The 22,326-nt window shown below is 41.0% G+C and overlaps 1 protein-coding gene across 1 annotated transcript; it reads right to left on the bottom strand.

The window, feature by feature from the left end:
• Positions 1-358: 358 nt before the first annotated feature.
• Positions 359-10,040, bottom strand: IL22RA2 (interleukin 22 receptor subunit alpha 2). Its single transcript, XM_059941917.1, has 5 exons — positions 9,980-10,040; positions 6,299-6,434; positions 3,760-3,938; positions 1,497-1,663; positions 359-508 (listed from the first exon to the last, which is right to left on the bottom strand). The coding sequence occupies exons 1-5, from the start codon at positions 10,038-10,040 to the stop codon at positions 359-361; spliced, it is 693 nt and encodes a 230-aa protein (XP_059797900.1).
• Positions 10,041-22,326: the final 12,286 nt, after the last annotated feature.

Below are 22,326 nucleotides of genomic sequence, written 5' to 3'. Positions count from 1 at the left end.
GAAGAATGGGGATTATGTTAGAGATGTTACAGTCAGAAACAAAGTTCTGTATTTCACAGAGCCTTTTGTTTTCTGCCTCTTCTTTAAATTCTAATGGTTTTTTTTGAGGGGGGGGAACTGCTTAAATTTAGTTTACACATAAAATATAAAGGAACAAAGAATGATTAAACAAAGAGTTCTATGAAGTATAATGGTGAACATTGCATTAAGAATATATAAAAACTAACTAGCACAACATTGTAAATCAACTATATTTCAGTAAAAAAAAAAAGAAAATATAAAAACAACTTTCAATGAGATTCTTCAAAACGAGCCGTCCTATTCTCAGAGAGTTTGGATTGCCAGTCTGCAGAGCACTTCAAGGACTTTCCACACATCTCTGTTGGCTTCTCTGACTTCTTCTGTCTAATGTGGGCTGATACATTTCAGCCGCTATACAGTAACCAGTGTGAGGTGTTAGAGCTTCAATTTCAACAACTCTGTGAGCTCCTTCATATACCTTTTGCTCCTACACACAAGGGGGAAAAATGAGATGATAAATGGTTTCCAGTAAGTCATTGACTTGCTCTATTTTTGATAAAACTAAGTTGTTCATGACCAGTTTAGATGGGCTGTAGGGTTTCTTCCGAGACACATCTTCCTTCTCCAGAGTCCTAGCTCACAGACTGAGAAAGGGACAGGTCACATGGCTGTGGAGGAACCACAGGACTTCTCCCTAGTGATGCTGATTGATTGAACCAGTGGTCAGAGTCTCTTTTTTAAGAATTTGAACTGTGCAGTGAGGAGAATGGAATCGATTTGGAGACAGTTGTAGACATGTGGCATGTGACCACGGAGAAACAGAGTGAGATTCTTTACAACTTGCTTCTCCATTTCTCCTTCCCAGTGACTACAAAGCCTGGCAGCACTTTATTTCTTGCTTCTGGCTGTTGTAAGATTGATCATTACCTCCTAGTAAAAATCCTTCTCTCCCCTCCACTTTTCTATTTGAACCAGTTTGAATGGATTTCTGTTTTTTACAGCCAAAGGAACCCTGTCTTATATGACACTAAAAAAAAAAGGAACATTCAATTAACCACCAAACCAAAATAAAGGCACCAATGGAGGATTATAATATCAGAGCAAAACTGGCACTAATATATAATGCTCTGATCCAAAAGCCACTTTAAAATAAGGTGTGTAAAGTTCATAAAAATGAATATTTGTGACAATCAAATGGAATTAAATATTGTTAATACCAATCTTTAGATATGCAGGGAAAATCAAAAGGAAACCAGCTGAATGACGGAAAAGGTGCAAACACACGTACACACAATTCTGATGGCGATGGTAACCACTAATTGCTTATCAATGAGGGTGAAAGTGAGAAGGAACTAAAAAAAGATAAGGAAAAATAAGAGGGGATAGAGTAGCAAAAGACAGGACCTATTTTATGGCTAAAATGTTGCTTAAACAAAAGAAAAAAATACCAAACTTGTCTATTCATCTGAACTTACCTTTTCCAGTGAATTGTTAATTACAAAGACTCGGTATACTAGCCCATAGTATTCCATTGATACATTTTTTCTTTTTTGGTCTCTATATGGTAAGTTGGGAGCATGGAGATTCACCAACAAAGATCCATTAACTTGGGTTATATTCATGACTGGAGGATCTAGTTTTGCTGAGGAAAGAATAGGAAAATTTGACAATATCACTCAATAATGTAATATTTCATATGGACACATTATGCATAATAACAAATCATTATTAAGTTCAGGGATCTGGCAAAAATCATTATGAAGAGATACTGCTAACACCTAAAATATAAATATCTGAGAAGTTTCTTTGCAGATGATTCTTTATTTGCAAAGACATATACTCTGAATCAGCTTTAAGAGGACATTTATCAATCATTTCCACAGCAGTGATTGTTTTGGAAAACGAAGTGTAAAAAGTTATTTGGGTGAAGATCTTAGTGTAAGGCAAATATTTTGTAGGTCCTTAAAGTTGTAAAATTTCAAAGCAGCTTGAAAATGATTTGAAGACTTGTTGCTATAAAATTATTTCAACAGAATTATGTTATATACTATGGAATAGCAGGAGAAGGATCAAGAGAGAATTTTTGTTTCTTGCATTTGGTGTCAATAATCAGATGATCGTTAACTAGGAAAGAAAACTAAATAAATTAATAGTCACTTTAATTTCCCCCAGATTAACTATAGTAATTCTAAATGATTTAATTCGTTAATGGGTTTTGTTGTTGTTTTCTTGTTCCGCATTCATTATGTATTTTTAGTTTGTAGATCCATATCTTTCATAATTCTTGAAAACTAGCCATGATCAATCAATTTAGAGATAGATAGAGACAGAGACATACATGCCATAGCCTTGGATTTGGCAAAGAATTCTTAGATATGACACCAAAAGCATGAGTAGCAAGAGAAAAAAATAGGTAGATTGGACTTCACCAAAGTTAAATACTTTGGGGCTTCAAATGACACCGTTGAGAAAGTGAAAAGACAAATCACAGAATGGGAGAAAATATTTGAAAATCATATATCTGATAAGGTAATGGTGTCCATAATATACAAAAAATTTAAAACTCAGTAATTAAAAGACAAATCAGTCAATTTAAAAATGGGCAAAATATCTGAATGGACAATTCTCCAAGGGAGATATGCAAATGGCCAATAAACACATGAAAAGATGCTCAACATCACTAATCATCAGGGAAATGCAAATCAAAATCACATGAGATACCATTTCACATGCACTAGGACTGCTATAATCAAAAAGTGACATAGTGGTGCTAAGGATGTGGGGAAACAGGAACCCTCATACACTGCTGATGGGAATGGAAAATGGAGCAGCTGCTTTGGAAAACAGTCTGGCAGTTTCTCAAATGATTAAACATACAGTTACAGGGTGACCAAGTGATTCCACTCCTAGGTATATACCCAAGAGAAATAAAAACATGTCTACACAAAAACTTGTACATGAATGTTTATAGGAGCTCTATTCACAGTAGCTAAAATGTGGAAACAACTCAAATATCCATCAGCTGAGGAATGGATAAACAAAATGTAGTATATCCGTGTACTGCAATATTATTCAGCCACAAAAAGGAATGAAGCACTGATACATGCTACAAAATGGACAAACCTTGAAAACATTATGCTAAATGAAAGGAGCCAGTCACAAAAGATCACATATTATATGATTCTATTCGTATGAAATATCAAGATGAGGGGACTCTTTAGAGACAGAAAGTAGATTAGTGGTCACCTAGGGCTGAGAGGCCAAAGAGGGGAGAGAATAGGAGGGTGATAGCCAAAGAGTATGCAGTTTCTTTTTTGTGGTGATGAAAATGTTCTAAAATTGACTATGGGTGATGGTTGTACTTATCTGTGGATATAGTAAAAAATTATTGAATTGTACACATTATATGAGTAATCGTAAGGGGTGTGAATTATATCTCAATAAAGCTGTTTAATAAATCTAGGTGGAGGCAATGAAAGCCTGTCTGCCCGATGCCCCACACTTGCTCGATAGGCTCATGAATAAAATGGCAGTGTGAAAGGGATGGAAGCTATACAGACTCAACAATGCAGACTTCTTCTTGCCGAGACTGGACTGGCGCTCCTGCGTGTTCAACTTCCCAGTTAGGAGGACCAGTGCTGAACCCCTAGTATAGTTCACTTTATATAGCAGACTTTTTTGATCCCTTCCAACAGGGACGGGACAAGAGACACTGGAATAGATACTTTTCTGACTCACTTTCCCACCAGGGAGAGAACCGCTGTGTCATGGTCCAGCTTGAGTGGACCCCAGCCAGGGTCGTCCTCACTCTCCCGTAGTAAGGTTCCCATATGTCTGACGTTTCATTGGTAAGGTCACAGAAGAACTCTCGAATACCCCAGCAGTCCTCTTTATTTTTCCATTGTCTCTGTCCATACCTATAGAAGGGAAAAGACAAAAATCTGAATTCCTTTATTCCATTGAAGGAGTCTTCAGTTTTTTAAGTCTATTCAGTTTTCAGACTGGCTGTAATTTGTCCTCCAATATCAGCACCACTGTGAAATTGACAGCTGCTCTTAAGTATCTTTAAAATTTTTTTTCTTTTTGTTAATCAAAGTGCTATCTTGTTGAAATATAAACTCAAGCTTGATACCTTCTGTAACACTAGCATAAGGGTTTTTGGATTTTTAGTACTTAGTGAAGTTTTTCTTCTGGGGTCTGAACCAACTTCCATTTTTGACTATGAGCTCTCCATGTCCTTCAGGCTCCTGAGGTTTCAACACTTTGTGGTTTTCCTCACTTCTCATCAGCTTGCTGTTGAGTAACGTGGCTGATTCTGAGAAGTTGCTACCACTTTTCATCTCAGGTGACACCCAACACATAACGTCAATCTCTTTTTTGACAACTGAACGAGAGTTGTAGGAAGGGCTCTTTAAGGAGTTTTGTAATTAGAGGCTGGGAGAGAGGGGGGAGAACCCAGGAAGAAAAGGTAATGAGGCAAAGCGCCAGATACGTTGATTCAGCCTAAGACTGTGGGATGGTGTAACAGCAAAAGGGAAGATTAATGCTTCCCTTCCTTACCAGTCACAAATCAAAGAAAATGCAATAAGATGATGGTGGGAACAGAGCAGGAATTAGAGGCTGGGGAGAAAGCTTCCAAAATATTTGTTGAAGGACTTGAAATATAACTTTTTAGCCATATAATGAAGAGTATTGCTGATGTCTGTACTCTGTAAACTATATGCTGACAGCAGTTTCATTATATCAGAAGACACCATAAGAGCAGAACCAACAACATATATTAAGCACAATTTAATGTTTTCTAACTCTTATTAGACATTGCCTTTGCTAGCTGAGTTTAGCTGTAATGACTGGCTTCTTTTTTAGTGTAATACCTCATTTTTTGTCCTATCCTAAATGGGACAGAAACTTTCAGTAGACCCATGAGAACTGGATAGACCCAAAATGAAAGATTTTGAAAATATAAATCTGCATTGTGCTATTGAAAATATCACATAGGTAGGAATGGATCCAGGTACTCTGAATTTTATACAAGTTTAAGAGCTCTATTGAAGAAAAAGAATTACAACTATGAAATTTTTCCATGGGGCCCTAAAGTTTAATCTTCATTAATTTCATGGAAAAACAACGTCTAATCCACTGTTTATGTTGAACCATAAATAGGTCCACTTTGGATATGTTTATACTGCCTACAGGGGAAGAATAAAAAGATCACCAATCCCCACTTCCTACAGGGAAGCATTTCCAACGACGCACAAATCTGGTTTTGGAGTGGAGAAATCTTTATTGTAAAGGTTTGTGAAGTTTACAGTTGCTACACAAAATATGTTGAGAAAAGCAGCAGTTAAAGACTGAGAAACTTCTGGAGATAGTCCTTCTGAAGTTAGTGAGAGCTTGATAAATGGAAAAATCTGACTTTGGATCTACCCCATGCTGGAGAGACATGAATGAATTTATGGCATAAAAATTGCTACTTTGGTCCATAGCTACATCTAATCTTCTGAATTTCTAATAGAAAAATCATAAAAGCTAAACTGTAATATCTCCTTTCTCATGTTCAGCTAGGATCTCAATCTATGTAAGAGAAGGAAGAGCTTCAACTCCTATCTGCATACTCCCACCCCCAGCCCCGTGAACAGAGATGTGTGAAGGGGAAAACTTGCCATTTGCAAATCAGGAGCTTCTGTTTCCAGGTCTCAGTCCAGGAAAGGAGTAGATTATATCTGAGTTTTGGCACCGATCCACTAGAATTAGTCTGAAGATCACACAGGAGGAACATGCCTCAGCGTGTTCCAATTTGCATTCATGCTTACAGGAGGCATTCGTTTTTGAAAGGAATTTTCTAAATAGTAAACCCACTCTAAAGAAATGACCTTTAAATTGAAAATGTAGTTTACACACTCACATCCATGTGTCCCACAACTTCTTTTTCAACTATCAATAGCGTCAATTTAATTGAGTACCTATTAGGTGCTAAACAAGTCGCTTCTAACATTCAGTGGACAAATGTGTATTGAGAGTCTCTGTTGTGAAGCCGAAGGCTGAGCCTGTGAAGTCTCGGTGCTGGGTCTCTGAGGGATGAAGTATCTCCCGTCACAGACTACACGTCATCATGCATTTTGTGTCACCTTCAGGGAAGACACTTCTGCCCCCACCTCTGCTTCTTCTCAACCCTTCTGAAACCGACAAAAGCTCAGATCCTAACACTCCATCGCCTTCTAGAACATGGAATCTTAGTGGCCATCTCTACTAGTTGGAGGAAGCTCAGATTACTTACGTTTTATACTGCACAAAATAGATACTGCTGTTGCCGGGACAAGCCCGCCCAGGCTGCCAGTGCAAAATGTTGTGAAAATTTTGGGACTGAAAATGTACTCGTTGAGGTTTCAGAGACTCGTGGGCTGGCTGAGTTTCTAAAATAATAAGAAACGGAGCGACACTGAACATTGACATGAGCACCATCGTTATTAGCCATAATTTTCAATGTAATAATACCTGCATCAGGATTCCTTGAAATAGTTGCTATAGGGGCAGATGGTGGAAGTGGAGCCCAGAAATCAACATTTTTGATCTTTGATGTGATGATTTTGATGCATGCTAACGTCTCAGGACAGTTGTGATCCAGACCATAAAAACATACGTGATAAACTCCCACCCCACCCCTAAGCTGGAGAGGAAGTAACGGCAGTGAAAAGATAGTACTGCCCTTAATTCCACCCCTGGTGGTGATGGAATGTAATGACTGAGATGAAAGGCCTCACCAAGGCCACTTTGCCCACCTTCCTAGGAGACCCTGCATTACTGCTCCTCTGAGGCAAGCTTTCGCCTGGATTCTATTCTGCCTCCAGGACCTCAGCCTGGAACTCATTCCTCATTTTCTCTGGTTCTTGCTTCATCTCTTCGTCCTGCTTCATTGTCCTCCGCCTCTCTCAGCTGACCTGGCTTTATTGCATGGAGGCCGGTTCCACTCCTGAGTGGATGCTCTTACCTGCCTGCATCCTGGTGCCAAGTGCCCGAGCATAACTGCTCAGGTGGACGGGTCCAGGCTGCGGAGGGAAACTGCCCAAGGGCTTGTCGTGGAGGCCAGCGTTCCTGAGAAGAGTCTCGAAAGGAGTCATGGCAGGAAGGGGGATAATTTCGCACTGGCATAGTTTGTGCTTTCTTGGTCAATTCATGCGACATGAGAGCTCAATCTCACCTACATTTAGTCCACTGGAGGCAAGAGACCTTTGACAAAATTTTATTCTAGGGTCTGAAGAAAACCAGAATATATTACCCCCAAATATGCCTCTTTGACATAAAAATTATTTTGAGCTGAAGGCAATTAAGAAGCAGCAAATGCAGGAAAAGCTCTCTTGATCTCCCCCTTTTTCTGCCTAAAGGCAGGATACATAGGGCTGGCCAAAAATTTCGTTCGGGTTTTTGGTAGGCTCTTGCAGAAAGACCCGAACGAACTTTTGGGCCAAATCCAATAAATTCTCCTTTTACTTTACTGGAGACAGATTCTTATCAGCCCAAAGAAGGCACCAGAAGAATCTGCAAATGAAACTTACTCCATTAGTTTTCTCCCACGTATTTACTTTCCCACAAATTCCTCCCTTGGAAGACTAAAACTGCTTTCCTCTGTCCTGTCATGTTCCTACAGGTGTATCGTGCTTTGTTGAAGATGCTACAGAAGCTGGAATTCTAAGCCGCCATTTTGAGTTTCTCTTCATACAGGATCCCCCCTGGTGTTGTGTGCTGCACGCATTAATAAACTGTTTTATTAATCTGCCTTTTTGTTAAAGAGTCCTGGCCGACTTTTTTATTGAATAAATTTAACATGAAACATTGTGTAAGTTAAAAAAAAAAAAAAAAAGAGTCCCAGCTGAAAACCTAAAATGGGCAGAGGTAAAGCTTTGCCTCTCCAGTAGGCCCAGAGTTTCTGCTAAGGGATAGGTGGTGGGCAGGACGAGTGAGGAAGCACATCCCCTGTCTCTTCCTCATCTTCTACCACTTGCCACCTGGCTTCTCCAGAGTGGCCTCCTTTCTCCTGGTCCACCGTGCTGGGAATGGCCCCAACCGAGGTCTCTGCGTTGGCCCTTCCCTTTTCCTAGAATGCTCTTCCCTGGATTTCCACATGCCTCATTTCTTCATCTCCTTTAGGTCTTTCCTCAAATATCATTAAGATGGAAGCAAATTCTCCTAAGCCCATGGTCTCAGCTCTGAACATTCAAGATGTGTTATTTTCTAATGAATGGGGCTGTTTCCTTAGGTAGTTATTTTTACCAACCAAATAGTGTCATTACTGTTATTTGGTTTTTGTTTGTTTTTATTTTTATTTTTTGGACCTCCTTCAGTACATCAAGTGGTGATGTGTACTCGGAAAGAGTCAAATGCCACCATTGGTTTTGCTCACCCAGATCACTACCCGATCAATCATATTTAGCACATAAAATTGTACTTAGCAGAAGTTTTCAGGAGGTGACAAGCATGCACAATTTCCGGAAGATCCTTCCTAGAGTTGATTTGCTATCCTGAAGATAGATAGTCCAGTGTCCTTTACCTCGTCTGTCTTCAGGTTTCTTCTCTCATTTTTGTAACACCACTGCTAACCTCCATCAAAGAAAATAGCAATCCCTCTGTACCAGACACAGGGGATTTTACCTGTCTTCATTGAGTCTGCCCAGCTCATCTGTGAAAAACATATTATTGTGGTCTTCCTCTTACAGACCAAAATCCAAGCCTTGGAGAAGTAAAAGAGCTGGTACAGCTGCAGATGGTGAGGCTGATTTTGTACCCAGGCTGTCTGGTCCTGGAGCCTGCCTCTCACCTGTCACAGCAAACCAACAGAAAAGCCTCAGGAGAGAGGAGCTAATGGAGGAAGCAGAGCAACGAGAGGATGAAGATACTCCTTCTTCTTTCCCTCCTCCTCCTCCCCCAGGCCGGCCTTCATTAATCACTGAACATATTTGAACCTTAAATGTATATCAGGCCCTGTGCTCAAAGCTTTACATCTTCTTTCATTCTCACAACCACCCAATAAGGTAGGTATTTTTATCAGTACGTTTTACACGTGGGGAAACTGAGGTCTAAAGGAGTTGCGTATCTTGCCCATATGGTTACAGGTCTGGTAAGATGCAGAGCCAAGGTCATTTGGGTAGCACTTGACTTCCTGCCATATTCTGCTAATTGAGTTCTTGGTCTGACCAAAGACCAAAGGCATAGTCTACTCAGATCCACACATTTCTGGGAAATGGAGGATTGAATTGTTTTTATGTTATCAGTCACTGGGCAACTGTACAGTCTTGTGAAAGTTACTTGAGACGCTTATACTGAGAGGTACCCATCTGTTAACTGGGGGCCCTAATGGCCTTGCTCAGAGCTATGTTGGGATGGTAAGATGCTCTCTGCTCTTGACGGGTTCTCCATGAATACCAACAGCAAATTCTCACATGTTGTTTATGGTCTTTGCTGTGCGAGGCACTGTGCTAAGCACTTGTCATGTATTAACTCATTTAATCCTCACAGTGACCTACAATCCCCACCTTACAGATGACGTCATTGAGGCAGAGGGGGTTTAAGCCAGTTGCCCCAGTTTCCCTAGATAATCAAATGACAGAGTTGAAATCCGGATTCAGGCAGTCTGGCTTAGGAGCTGTGCTGGTAACCACTATGCTATCTTGTCCTTGAAGGCGAAAGAAAGGCTAAGGAGACAGAGCGGGTGTATGTTTGTCCTGTGTGAAGTTTTTGCACCCACAAGAGTGCCTCCTCTTTAGTAGCTACTTGTGAAGTCCGCATGCTGTTATTCAGGCTGCAGAGAGAAACGGACCCCATGTCTGTCCGGACCAGTTTGTGACAGGAGAAAGCTGAAATTTTTTACAAAGCCCAGAAATGCACCACTGCCATGTCTAACAATCCCCTTGAGCAGACTCAAATGACAAAGCTGTGAGCAATTAAAAAGAAATGAAGCACTTACCTACCACACGAGGCAGGAGGACACAGATGAGGAAGCCTAGAAAGCAATATTTAGGTGTCATGGTTGTGAGTGTGACCGGTCAGGCGACCAGCGTTCCCCTCGAGGAGAGAATAGCTCTGGACAGGAGAGGAAACTCGAATCCTCCCACTCAACATCCCCTTTTGGTTGTAACCACGGTTCTTGAAGCAAATACAATTTCATTTTGTTCATAAATTATATTGTATTATAATTTGGGGGTAATAAATATTAAGAATCATTTCAAAAAGCATTTCCTGTTAAGTCACTTTGATGTGGACGCTTGTTTTTTTGGGAGCTTTGCTAGCTGAGAAAAGGCAAAACACTGAGGATTGGTGGCCTGGAGGGCAGGTAGGGTTAGGAATTATGCAAGATGCTCGCAGGTGAGTGAAGGAGGCCTTCAGGGATTCTGGCAGAGAGGGCAGAGGGGCTGCCAGGGTCGGGACGTGGCTGATAGGGTGATTCTGAGTAAAGGGCTTGGGCAGTTGCAATGATCAGGGCCCCTGGCAGTGGTTCAAGCAGGTGGGGTCTCTGGTTGATTCTTCCTTTTCCTGCCTTCATGGAAGCTCCCCGAGTAACCTCCCTGGTGTAGACCTCATACCCTCTGCCCCCTCAGCCTCTCTGCAGGCCTCCCTCCCACACTCCACAGCCATCCCGGTCAATGGGTTCCACTCAGCTCATGCTTCTTCCTTTTCCATTCCTGCCCTCGGTTTCCAGCAACCTAGCTGATAAAGATTTTGAGCCCGTCAAACCAAGTAATTCCTTAAAAGGATGAATTCGGGGGCAATGTTCATTTTTGAACTACGTTAAATCTTTGTCCTATCTTCTTATCTAATCAAACTAAGTCATCTGTTCTTTGCCCATGATTCACTACATCAGTTTTCTTACCAAAAAAAATTTTTTTTACCACATGTTTTTAGAGACACTAAAATTATACATTAAAGCACAAGAAAGTCATAAAGATTTTTTTAAAGAGGCTTTTCGGGTCAAAAGAAGAAATATATGCTGGTTTCTTTTTCCTCTTGGGTAGTCAAACTTTCAAGTTCTTGGTAGAAGAGCCCCTTTAGTAAGGAATAGTGATGGCTGCTGAGTAGTACTAATTAATCAATAATTATTTAAGTGATCATTCATTCATTCATTCATTCAAGAACATATATTTGCTGCCCTACCATGTGCTAGGCATTGTTCTCAGCAGCAAGGATGCAGCAGCAGATAAAATAGACATTGCCCTACCTACCCAAACCAGACTTCTAAAGGGGGAAGTAGGCATACTGCCCCAGCAGGATGGAGGGCTTGGGGAGATAACGCCAGGTTTCCCAGCGCCGTCGTGCTGGGTCAGACTTCTGAATCCAAACTCCTTATCTCCTCCAGGTGAAGTTTCCATTGCTTCTAAGCTCGCTTAGGCTTTCAAAGAAACAAGCAGCCTATCTTAGGTGCCCTTTGCACCTTCTGGGGACTCCTTGTCTCCAGGCCTTCTCAGCATCTCCTTCACTTCCTTGCTCATGTTAGCCACTGAACTCTAGACTTTTCATTCACCTTGGTTTTAAATGGGGAATAGAAATCTGGGTTTGAACTATCGATGTTCAATATCTTTAATGCCAATAGCTCATGTTTTGGAGCAACCAAATTGCTTCAAATTCCAGTTAAGAAAAAAAGAAAATGTCTTAATTTAAGGCTTAGTAAGTAGCAGCAGAGAAGGAAATTGGGGTTTCCACTGGGTTCCTGATATTGTAGAACAAATAAGGGGAAATGGGGGGAAGAGAGCAGAGCATCGAATATACTAAGAACTGAATTCTCTCAGAGATGTGTGAGCTTCATTGCTATGTTAAATTTCAGAAACCAGGGACTTCCCTGGCGATCCAGTGGTTAGGACTTCACCTTCCAATGCACGGGGTGAGGCTTCAACCCCTGGTCAGGGAGCTAGGATCCCACATGCCTCGGGGTCAAAAAAACAAAACATAAAACAGAAGCAATATTGTAACAAAATTCAATAAATAGTTTAAACAATGGTCCACATCAAAAAAATCTTAAAAAAAAAAATTTCAGAAACTATAAACTAGTCTTGTCACCCTTAGATGAGCTCTCTGTGTGATATCAGAGTCTGCATAAAAGCCACACTACCAACTGTGACTCAAGGTAATGAAAAGATACAATTAAATTCTAAAATCTTACCAATTTGGAAGCAGAGGAATTTGTACAGAATTGTTTCAAATGAAATTAGATTTGCTTTGGGAAGTAAGAAAATTACAGATAATGGGAGACCCTTGCTTTACTTTTCTTCAGGCATGAAATGCTGGCTTCAAACTTATTCCCTCCCCTCCCCTCTACCTCCCCCCCCACCCACCCCGCAGCCACCAGACCCTCAGCACAAAGAGACCGCCTTGACAGTGACAGTGGGTGCCTCTATCATGTTGGATCTGGAAAAAACTTACCTAAAGCCCTGCCTTGGACCGACTCGATTCTCTTCTTTTCTCCTGTGGCTTCCAGCCGACCAACAATTCATCTAATTAAGGAATCATTATTAATTTATTTTTAAGTGTGATATGGGATTTTGGTTATTATTATTGTTTTAGAAATAGATATTGAAGTATTATAGATGACATGACATAATGTCTGGGATGTGCTTCAAAATAATCCAAGTGTTTGGGGAAGGGGCTGACCAGCCATGAGCTGATAATTATTGAAACTGGGTATTGGGTGCACGGGGGTTCATTATACTATGTACTTTTGTATACATTTGAAATTTTCATAACAAAAGAAAAAAAATTTTAAGCTTATCTACAAGATGTCATCTTTACAAAATTTCTTACAGTAATTTTAATGACGTTTTAGTGTTGATAATAATATCTAATAATTGTGGGGCACTATGGTGGATTCTTTTCATACATTATCTTTTTTTAAAGTTAATGAATGAATGAATTTATTTATTTATTTATTTTGACTGTGCCAGGTCTTAGTTGTGGCATGCGGGATCTTTAGTTGCAGCATGTGGGCTTCTTAGTTGCGGCATGCGGGCTTCTTAGTTGCGGTATGCATGCAGGATCTACTTCCCCGACCAGGGATTGAACCCGGCCCCCCTGCATTGGGAGCAAGGAGTCTAAACCACTGGACCACCACGGAAGTCCCATTTTCGTACATTATCTTACTTAATCATCACAACAAGCCCAGGAGGTCTGTATTATTATCCTGATGTTACAGATGAAGAAACTGAGACACAGAGAGGCTAGGAGAACCTGACTAGGCCCTATAGCATGCAGTGACACCGTGAGGGGTGCAGTCAGATCTCGCTGCCCTCAGGGTGTGAGGTTTATTATAAAATCATGCGTTGTTTTCACTTGTAACATTGAGTCCGTAAAGAAAGATTTGACCATTCATTCCTTTCTTTATTCACTCAGACAAATCTTTACGGAGCATGTGCTGCGTGCCAGGCCCCAGGTTAGGCATCCAGTACTGAACAAGTCAGCAGAGCCGGTCCACAGGGGGCCAACATCATCTTCTTCATCCCTCCTTGGTAATGAAGTGCTACGTGGTCCTTATTCTCTTCAGAAAAGTCTACAAATTTTATTTTCTTTAGAAGAGTGTCCACTTCATTTATGCTTTTCAATGTATTTGCAGAGAGTTGAGCAAATTATTCCCTTAGGATGTATGCAATTTCCCGTTTCTGTAGTTTCCCTATTATAATTTCCGACGTTAAGTAGTGATATTTTCTCCCTTGTTTTCTTATTTTTAGATAGGTTAGCTAGTTATTTATCTTTAAAATTTTTTCAAGGAACCAGATTTTATGATTAGTTATATATTCTGCTTTTTAAAAATTTAATGTCTCATTCATATCTTCTTTTACCTTTTAAAATTCTTTTCTTTTATCTTTCTTCTGTTTAATCTGTTTTTCTTTTTTTTTACGAAAAACTCCTTTTGTCAGATGTCTATTTCATTTGTTTTATTCTTTATTTCATATCAGTACAAGTATTCACACTAGGAATCTACTCCGGAATGTATCCCACAGACTCTCCCTTTGGCTCTGAAATGTGATTTTTTTTCTCTATTTATTTCTTTAACAATTCTGCAATTTAGATTCCTTTTTCTGATCCAAGGGTTTTTACAGAGAGAATTAAAAACAAACCTTCCAAGTGGAGAAGCTTTTTAACTTCAGTTCTCATTGTTGCTTTTTCATGATTCCCAGGGAAGAAAAATATGCTGACTTTGGCAACCATTTGCAATTTGGAAATCCCCTTTCCTATTGCTTTGCTTTCTGGGAGTTGAAGGGCAGAGACACAGATTAGTATTAATTTATTATTCACGAACAAAGGTAAAACATCCAGACAGTACAACAAGATGGACACTGAGCTTCTAAACAAAATTTTTTAAATCCTCATGAAACTCAGAGTAAGGAAAGTACCTTTCCCGTTTTAAAATAATGCCTTTATGTACTATTTTACTATAGCATCATGAGTAACCACCATAAGTAACTTATTCCAGTGTATTTACAGCTTCACTGAAGGCTGTACCTGGAGGTAAGTGCCTGTTGTCAAAGTTAAAGAATAACGTATATTCAAAGACAAGTGGAAGGGTTAGTGTCCCTTTGTTTACATAGGAAGCTAGAGACGTCAGACCACAGTGGATAAAGCCTGGACTTTGGAGAGAAGTGAAACTCGAGTTTGAGTCTCTCAAAATACATCTCTCTGAGATTCATTCATTTGTAGCGGGGTCTCCATCCTGGTGCTCAACGTCCTATAGGATGCCATTTCTTATCCCCCTCCCCCAGAGGCCCAGACAAACCCAGAACACTGACTAAGTTTTGATTTCTGGGGTCTCTGGACTCTTTTAAACATCCCATATTCCCCCAAATAGGGACTCCACCTTCATACTGCAGAGGCCGCCTGCCTTCCCCCCATCCCTGGGGGGAGGGATGTGTCCTTCCCTCAGCCCAACAGACTCCCGCAGAGGTAGCTGCTCAAGGTCACGCTGGGCTCCTGTCTCCCACATCCCAGAGCTTGGCTGACTTAGCCTCTGAGCTGCACCTGCCCCCATGCCCTAGCTGCACAAGGCCTCAGCCCTGCTGTCCTCAAAGTTTTATTTGCATTCTGAGTTCCTATTATATTCCCAAGGCATACCTCTGTGATTTCTAGTTTACCTAACAACCTTTAACTTTCCTGTGCCCCAGCTTCCTCACTTGGAAAAAAACGTATAAACTTGCCTCACCAGGTCTCTAGGGGATCAGTAAGAGAAATGTGCCAAACATCTGCTTATAACAAAGACTTGATAAACATCAGTCCTACTTGCAGGCTGGGTGTGTGGGGACAGCTGTCGTAATGTTTCCCAAACTTCCAGCAGGAGTCAAGTGGGAATCCTGCTATGTGGAACAGAGGATCCCTTGAGATCTGGAGAGTGAGTCATATCTGGCTCCATACAGCCCTGCACGACAACACTGCAAGTGATGGAAAAGAACAGTTCTATAGATGGCATAACACAGGTGGAATTGTTGAGGTAAAATCAGTTCACTGAGTTTGGCACCCTGTCATGGAACGTGGAGATTGGTACTCTTAAAAAATCAAAGAGCTGATTTTGGACTTCCCTGGTGGTGCAATGGTTAAGAAGCCGCCTGCCAATGCAGGGGACACGGGTTCAATCCCTGGTCGAGCAGCTAAACCTGTGGGCCACAACTACTGAGCCTGTGCTCTAGAGCCCGTGAGCCACAACTACTGAGCCTGCGTGCCACAACTACTGAAGCCTGCACGCCTAGAGCTGTTGCTCAGCAACAAGAGAAGCCACCGCAATGAGAAGCCCGCGCACAGCAACAAAGAGTGGCCCCCGGTGGCTGCAACTAGAGAAAGCCTGCGCACAGCAACGAAGACCCAATGCAGCCAAAAATTAAATAAATAAATCAATTAATTAATTAAAAAAAAGAGGGCTTCCCTGGTGGCGCAGTGGTTGAGAGTCTGCCTGCCAATGCAGGGGACACGGGTTCGAGCCCTGGTCTGGGAAGATCCCACATGCCGCGGAGCGGACTAGGCCCGTGAGCCACAATTACTGAGCCTGCGCGTCTGGAGCCTGTGCTCCGCAACAAGAGAGGCCGCGATAGTGAGAGGCCCGCGCACTGCGATGAAGAGTGGCCCCCACTTGCCGCAACTGGAGAAAGCCCTCACACAGAAACGAAGACCCAACACAGCCATAAATAAATAAATAAATAAATAAATAAATAAAATTAAAAAAAAACCTTTGATTAATTAAAAAAAAGATTTATGCCCATTTGCATACGCATGGTATCTAAACAAAAAATAATAGCAGGTACAAATCCATTAAAAAAAAAAGAGCTGTTCTTTTGTTTGTTAGTTTTGCAAATTGTCTAGCTTTTCTTAGCATCTGACTATAATTCCGCACATTTATGCCATATTTTATTGACTCACTTCTGGCTTGCAAGAACTTCCGTGATTCTGCGGAAGTTCTCAAATTTTCTGGAATCACAGAAACAGACTTCTCTCTCTCTCTTTCACTCTCCATACACACACACACACACACACACACACACACACACACACACATTTTTAACTGCTGCAAGAGGAGTAAAACTGACATGGACATAATGATAAGCCAAATAGAAGTGACTGTGTAGACAATTCACTTAGTCAACAAATGTTTTTTGAGCACTTGCTGTGTGACGGGCACCGTCCTAAATTCTGGAAATATTACAGTGGATCAGACAAGTTCTTCCTCTCGTGGAGCTGACATCCTAGCATCTGCGTGTACGAGGCAGACAAGGAACAGACATGTGACTACTTAGGCCACGGCCAGCGCTATGGAGACAAAGCAGGGTGCAGGGGAGCGCGTGCCAGGAAGATGCTGCTGCAGATGGAGGAGGGGAGGTCTCCCTGAGCAGGTGACACGTGAGCAGAGGCCTGAGTTGGGTGAGGCAGGGAGCCCTGCATAACCTAAGAGAGGGGAGAACAGCGCTCAGGTGAAAGAGCGGTGGCCCTGTGGCTGGTCGGGGGAGGGAGTGAGGTGCCAAGCACTGACCGTGAGGCCGGGAGCACGCAGGGGCCTGAGCCAAAGGCCCTGGACGCCACGGCAAGGTCTTTGGATGCATTCTGAGGGAAGGGGAAGCCACTGGAAGGTTTTGAGCAGAGAACATCTGTAATCATAAAATGTCACTATGAAGGCGATTGGGATGGGAACATTTCGGTTGTTCCTCGTCCGAAGTAGTGCCCAACAGAAGCCATTTATCTTTTGCCTGTAAGTGGCCACACTTGACTCTGCCTGACAGCACTGCTGAACTCTAAGAACAAAAGGACAGTTTGAAATGGGAGAGAAAGGAACTGAATTAAGAATAACATGTACATTTAAAGAGGAAAAAAATAATGTTTGCAGCTCAGGATCCCACACGTGTTGTCCCTTAGTTTTGGAAGTTTCTTCTTAATTCACTCTCCCTGCACCCACCACCCTTTTGAGGCTTCAATGCCACCTCCTCAAGAGCCTGACCTGATCCCCAGTCTCCAAACTTGGTCCCCTTGTCGTGCTCCAGCTGCACCCTGTGCTTACTCTTCATTACATCTGTCAGTTTGTTTCTAACTAAGAATTTGATGATTTAATTGGTGATTCCTTCCCACCCCTAGGGTAGCTCATTTTTATGAAGTGCTTGCCATGGGCCAAGTTCTGCACTAAAGGCTCTGTGAGATGATCTCCTGACCATACTTACTATGTGCTAAGTACTGTTATTACCGCTGCTTCATAGTAAACTGGGACAAAGAGAAGGAATCACTCGGTGAGAAGCAAAGTTGGGGTTCTAACTCAAGTGCTCTGACTTCAGAGCCCCTGCCCTTAATGAACTACTGCCCTACACATATTCGGGACTAGGGAGCACCGTGTGTGCTTGGCTGTTAGTAGGTGCTGAATAAATGTCGGCTGAAAGAAGAGATTTCTTAGACCACGTCATCATTTGAAATTGATCCATCACTGAGAGTTTACATTTAGTACACCTCTTCTCCAGCCATAACCTCTAACCTAGGGTGGGTTAGAATCAGTGACGCCTGTTGCCACAGGCTTTGCCCTACCCATTGTGTGCGACATGCTGTTCTTGAGCCCCTACCAGCAGGAGAGAAGGGCCAAGTCCATCCTCCACTCAGTGGTGCTCTAGATTCCCTCTCCTTCCTGGAGCAGCTAGTCTGGCAACCCCTCACCACTCTCCTCATTTTGAAGAAATGGCTTTGCATTATGCGGCAAGTGGAAGTTACTCTTCCTCTTCAAGCCTTAGTTTCATTTATCAAATATAGGTACTCTGGGATTTTAGCAATGAGGCAGCATGAGTGAAGCTCTCAGCATAGTGCCTGGCACATAGTCAGGACTCAATAAGTGTCCATTGTTGTTTACTCCTCAGCTTCCAGGTTACAGAATTTTCTAGAGAATCTCGAAGTATCCCCTCAAACCTAAACATTAATCTTTAATGGGGATCTCAGTGCAAGCCAGCAATCCTTTTTCCATCTCCTGTTGGCATAGATAATTTATAAATTTATCATAGGTAATTTACCTTCCTCTATCTTCTTAATTCCTCCCCTTTAGTTTTTAACTATTTCTAAAATATTTCTACTTTTAGAGTGTCTGAACACAGGTTAAACATCCCAGGTAACATCTCTACTCTAAGATCTCTCTACCACTAAACATGTGAATAACCACCAGCCGGCAGCTGAGATTTACTGGGGAAAGCACTGGAAGCAGACTCCCCTTTCCGCCACTTACTGGGTAAGTCTCTTAATCTGACGGATTCCTCACCTTAAATGCGGACAGCAATTCCTCCTCATGGGGTGTTGTAAAGGTGAGACGAGGTGGGTATTTTTGAAAACAGTTCAATAATTATACATCTGTTTTTGTTTGTTCATTCATTCCCAGCTGGTAGCTCTAGTGACCAAAAGAGTCCAAGCTCCAGAATGTAGAGGCATAGAAGGGGAGAATGTAGAGGTACAGAAGGGGAGAATGTAGAGGCACAGAAGGGGAGAATGTAGAGGCACAGAAGGGGAGAATGTAGAGGCACAGAAGGGGAGAATGTAATGTAAAGGCACAGAAGGGGAGAATGTAGAGGCACAGAAGGGGAGAATGTAGAGGCACAGAAGGGGAGAATGTAGAGGCACAGAAGGGGAGAATGTAGAGGCACAGAAGGGGAGAATGTAGAGGCACAGAAGGGGAGAATGTAATGTAAAGGCACAGAAGGGGAGAATGTAGAGGCACAGAAGGGGAGAATGTAGAGGCACAGAAGGGGAGAATGTAGAGGCACAGAAGGGGAGAATGTAGAGGCACAGAAGGGGAGAATGTAGAGGCACAGAAGGGGAGAATGTAGAGGCACAGAAGGGGAGAATGTAGAGGCACAGAAGGGGAGAATGTAGAGGCACAGAAGGGCAGAATGTAGAGGCATAGAAGGGGAGAATGTAGAGGCATAGAAGGGGAAAATGTAGAGTAAGTCCTGCACCTCATAAATGAAGCTAACTAGTCACCGAACAAACGAAGCTGGGATTGATGATCTAAGTCATCCATTTATACTCTTCTTAGGCATAATATGCAGTATCCTAAAGGTGACACAGGCAGTAATCTTAGACAATTTAACTTGGCATGAAATGATGATGCAATGGCACGAGTTTTTGGAAAGCAGTAATAATTTAGGGGAAAAATTAGTTTAAGAATCAGAACTGTGTCAGGAAGAGGATCCCCTTATTAGTTAATGTAAATGGAAACACTGATTCTTAGAGCCAAAGGTAGAGAGAGTTTAATCCAACTCCCATGAGGCTAAGTGATTTACCCACAGTCACCAGCTTTTGACCGATTTAGTAGGTATGTTGCTCTAGAGAAATAGACTATTCCAATTTATCAAAGTTTGAAGACAAGGGAATAAAATACAAAGTATATTATTGGCAACAAGAAGGCAAGATGATTCTTATAGACGACACAGTTGTATACTGGGAAAACCAGACAATCAACTGAAACTTCATTAAAAAAAAAAGTTCAGATGTTGGCTGGATTAAAAACAATCTGTAACAATAGTTTTCTTACATACAGTCATTTAGAAGTCATAATGCAAGATTATATTGCCATCAGCAACACAAAATATCAAGGACTAAATGTAAGAAATGCCATACACCTGTAGGAAGCATAAAACTCTGAGGGATATAAGACTTGAATAGAGAAATACTCTATTCAATACTCCATTCTTGCAGAACATCAAATTTGGAAAGTGCTAGTTATTCCTAAACATTGTACAAAGTCAATGCAGTTAATAAAAAATCCCAAAAGGACCTCCAAATTTGGGGCAAACTTGGGAAAAATTTCTACCGCTCACCTGAAAGAACAATCATTTGTGAGAAACATGAGCAGTGAACACTGACCGAAAGTATTAAGGAGGGGCTCACAAGGCAAAACAACCCCAGTAGAAAGCTGTAAGAATTAAAACAGTGTGGTGTGGATACAAAACAATGAACAGTCCCAGGAATACTGAGAATCAGCATATGACAAATCTGACATTTGAAATCAGCACAGAAAAGTTGGATGTTTTAATAAGTAGTGTTGGGACAACTGAGTAATTTATAAGAGGAAAATAGATGATGAGTTGAATTGTGTGTCCTAAAAAGATACGTTAAGTCGTAACCCTTCATAATTATGATTGTGATCTTACGTGGAAATAACCTATTTGCAGATCTAATCAAATTAAAATGAGGTTTTACTGGATTAGAGTGGGCCCTAATCCAATGGCTAGTGTTTTTATAAAGAGAGACTTGGACACAGAGACACATAGGGAAGAATGTGATAAGAGAGGCAGAGATTAGAACAATGCATCTACAAGTCAAGGAATGCCAAGTGTTGCCAGCAAACCCCAGAAGCTGGTAAGAGGCAAGAAAGGACCTTTCCAGGGAGCTGTCAGACAGAACTTGGCCCGGTCTCCGTAATGTGAGGGAATAAACTTCTGTTGTTTTAAGCCACCCAAGTTTGTGGTAATTATTATGGCAGCCCTAGAAACCAAGATAATAAAGCTGAATCCCTATCTCATGCCTTATATGAAAAAGAAAGAAACTAGACGGATAAAAGAATTAAAAGTAGAAATGAAACAATTACTCCCAAATAGTATCAGAAAACATGGGTGAAAATTTTTATCTTCTTGGGAAAGGGAGTTTTCTTAAGAATGAAAGGAAAAATGAATTTGACTTTATAAACGTTTTAAACATCTACGTAGTAAGACTTGGGTGAAAGGCAAGAAATTATAAATGTGTAACTCATGGCAGACAAAGGATACAGTCAATAAAAAAAGATGTACACAGCCCAGAAAGAAATGGACAAAGGACTTTAGTCGTCAGAGAAGTATAAACACCTAATATATAAAATATGCCCAACTTTACTAATTATGAAAGAAATGCAAATGAAGGCATTAAAGTATTTTTTCTACAAAGACTGGGAGCAATGAAAAAGATTGTTATCAGAATTAGCTAGGGTAAAAAGAACAGGTACTCTGTTTACATTTGGTGGTAATACCTATTACCATCCTTATGAAGAGTGGTAACTATCACCTTATCCTTGGCTACATCCATTATTTTCATATTTTTGCTTTTTCCCATTCTAATGTCTACATTTTTCATTTGCCTTAAAAATTTATTTTTTATAATTTTCCTACAATAGAGATTAGATTCTGTAAAGCATATGGATTTTTATGGGATGTTATGTGTACTCTTACATCAGTTTAAAAAGCAATTCATAAGACACTGTCCCCCAAATGAGTATACTAGTACTTTTTTCCCACTAATAAACCAGCAACTCGTTTCAATTTGCACTTTTAAATGAGGAGAAATATTGTTTCCATGGCTTGTTAATTTACTCATGTAATTTGTATTTAACATTTTTTTTTAGTCAAGTTAATTCATTTGAGTCTTAAAATTCCTATCCTCTTAGTAATTCCCAAGAACTTTTATGTGGTATATAAACTCTTGGTTTGCCTCTGGTTGGGGATTCTCGCTCCACGCCACATGCTACTTAGCTCTTCCTCAGCCACTCCTGTGGTTCTGACCACCATCTTTATGCTAGAGACTTCTCACTCTACACCCTCTACAGCTAAATCTCTGCTTTTCCCCCCAAACAGCTTGGGACACACAGCTTGTGTGTTCTGCACACTGATTGCTAAATATTAAGATACAGATATAAAAGGACCATTTTTAAAGACTAGGCTATTTTTAGGACTATTTTAAAGATTAGAGATGAATAATTAGAAAATGATTCTATAACATTAATGGATGGAAAGAAGCAAACGAATAAAAAATATTCTAGTTAACTCTGAATAAATGAATACAAAAATGAACTTTGAAGTTACTTTA

This window comes from Balaenoptera ricei, chromosome 12, assembly GCF_028023285.1.
Source record: "Balaenoptera ricei isolate mBalRic1 chromosome 12, mBalRic1.hap2, whole genome shotgun sequence".
Taxonomy (NCBI): domain Eukaryota; kingdom Metazoa; phylum Chordata; class Mammalia; order Artiodactyla; family Balaenopteridae; genus Balaenoptera; species Balaenoptera ricei.
This window is presented reverse-complemented; position numbering and strand designations above follow the sequence as displayed.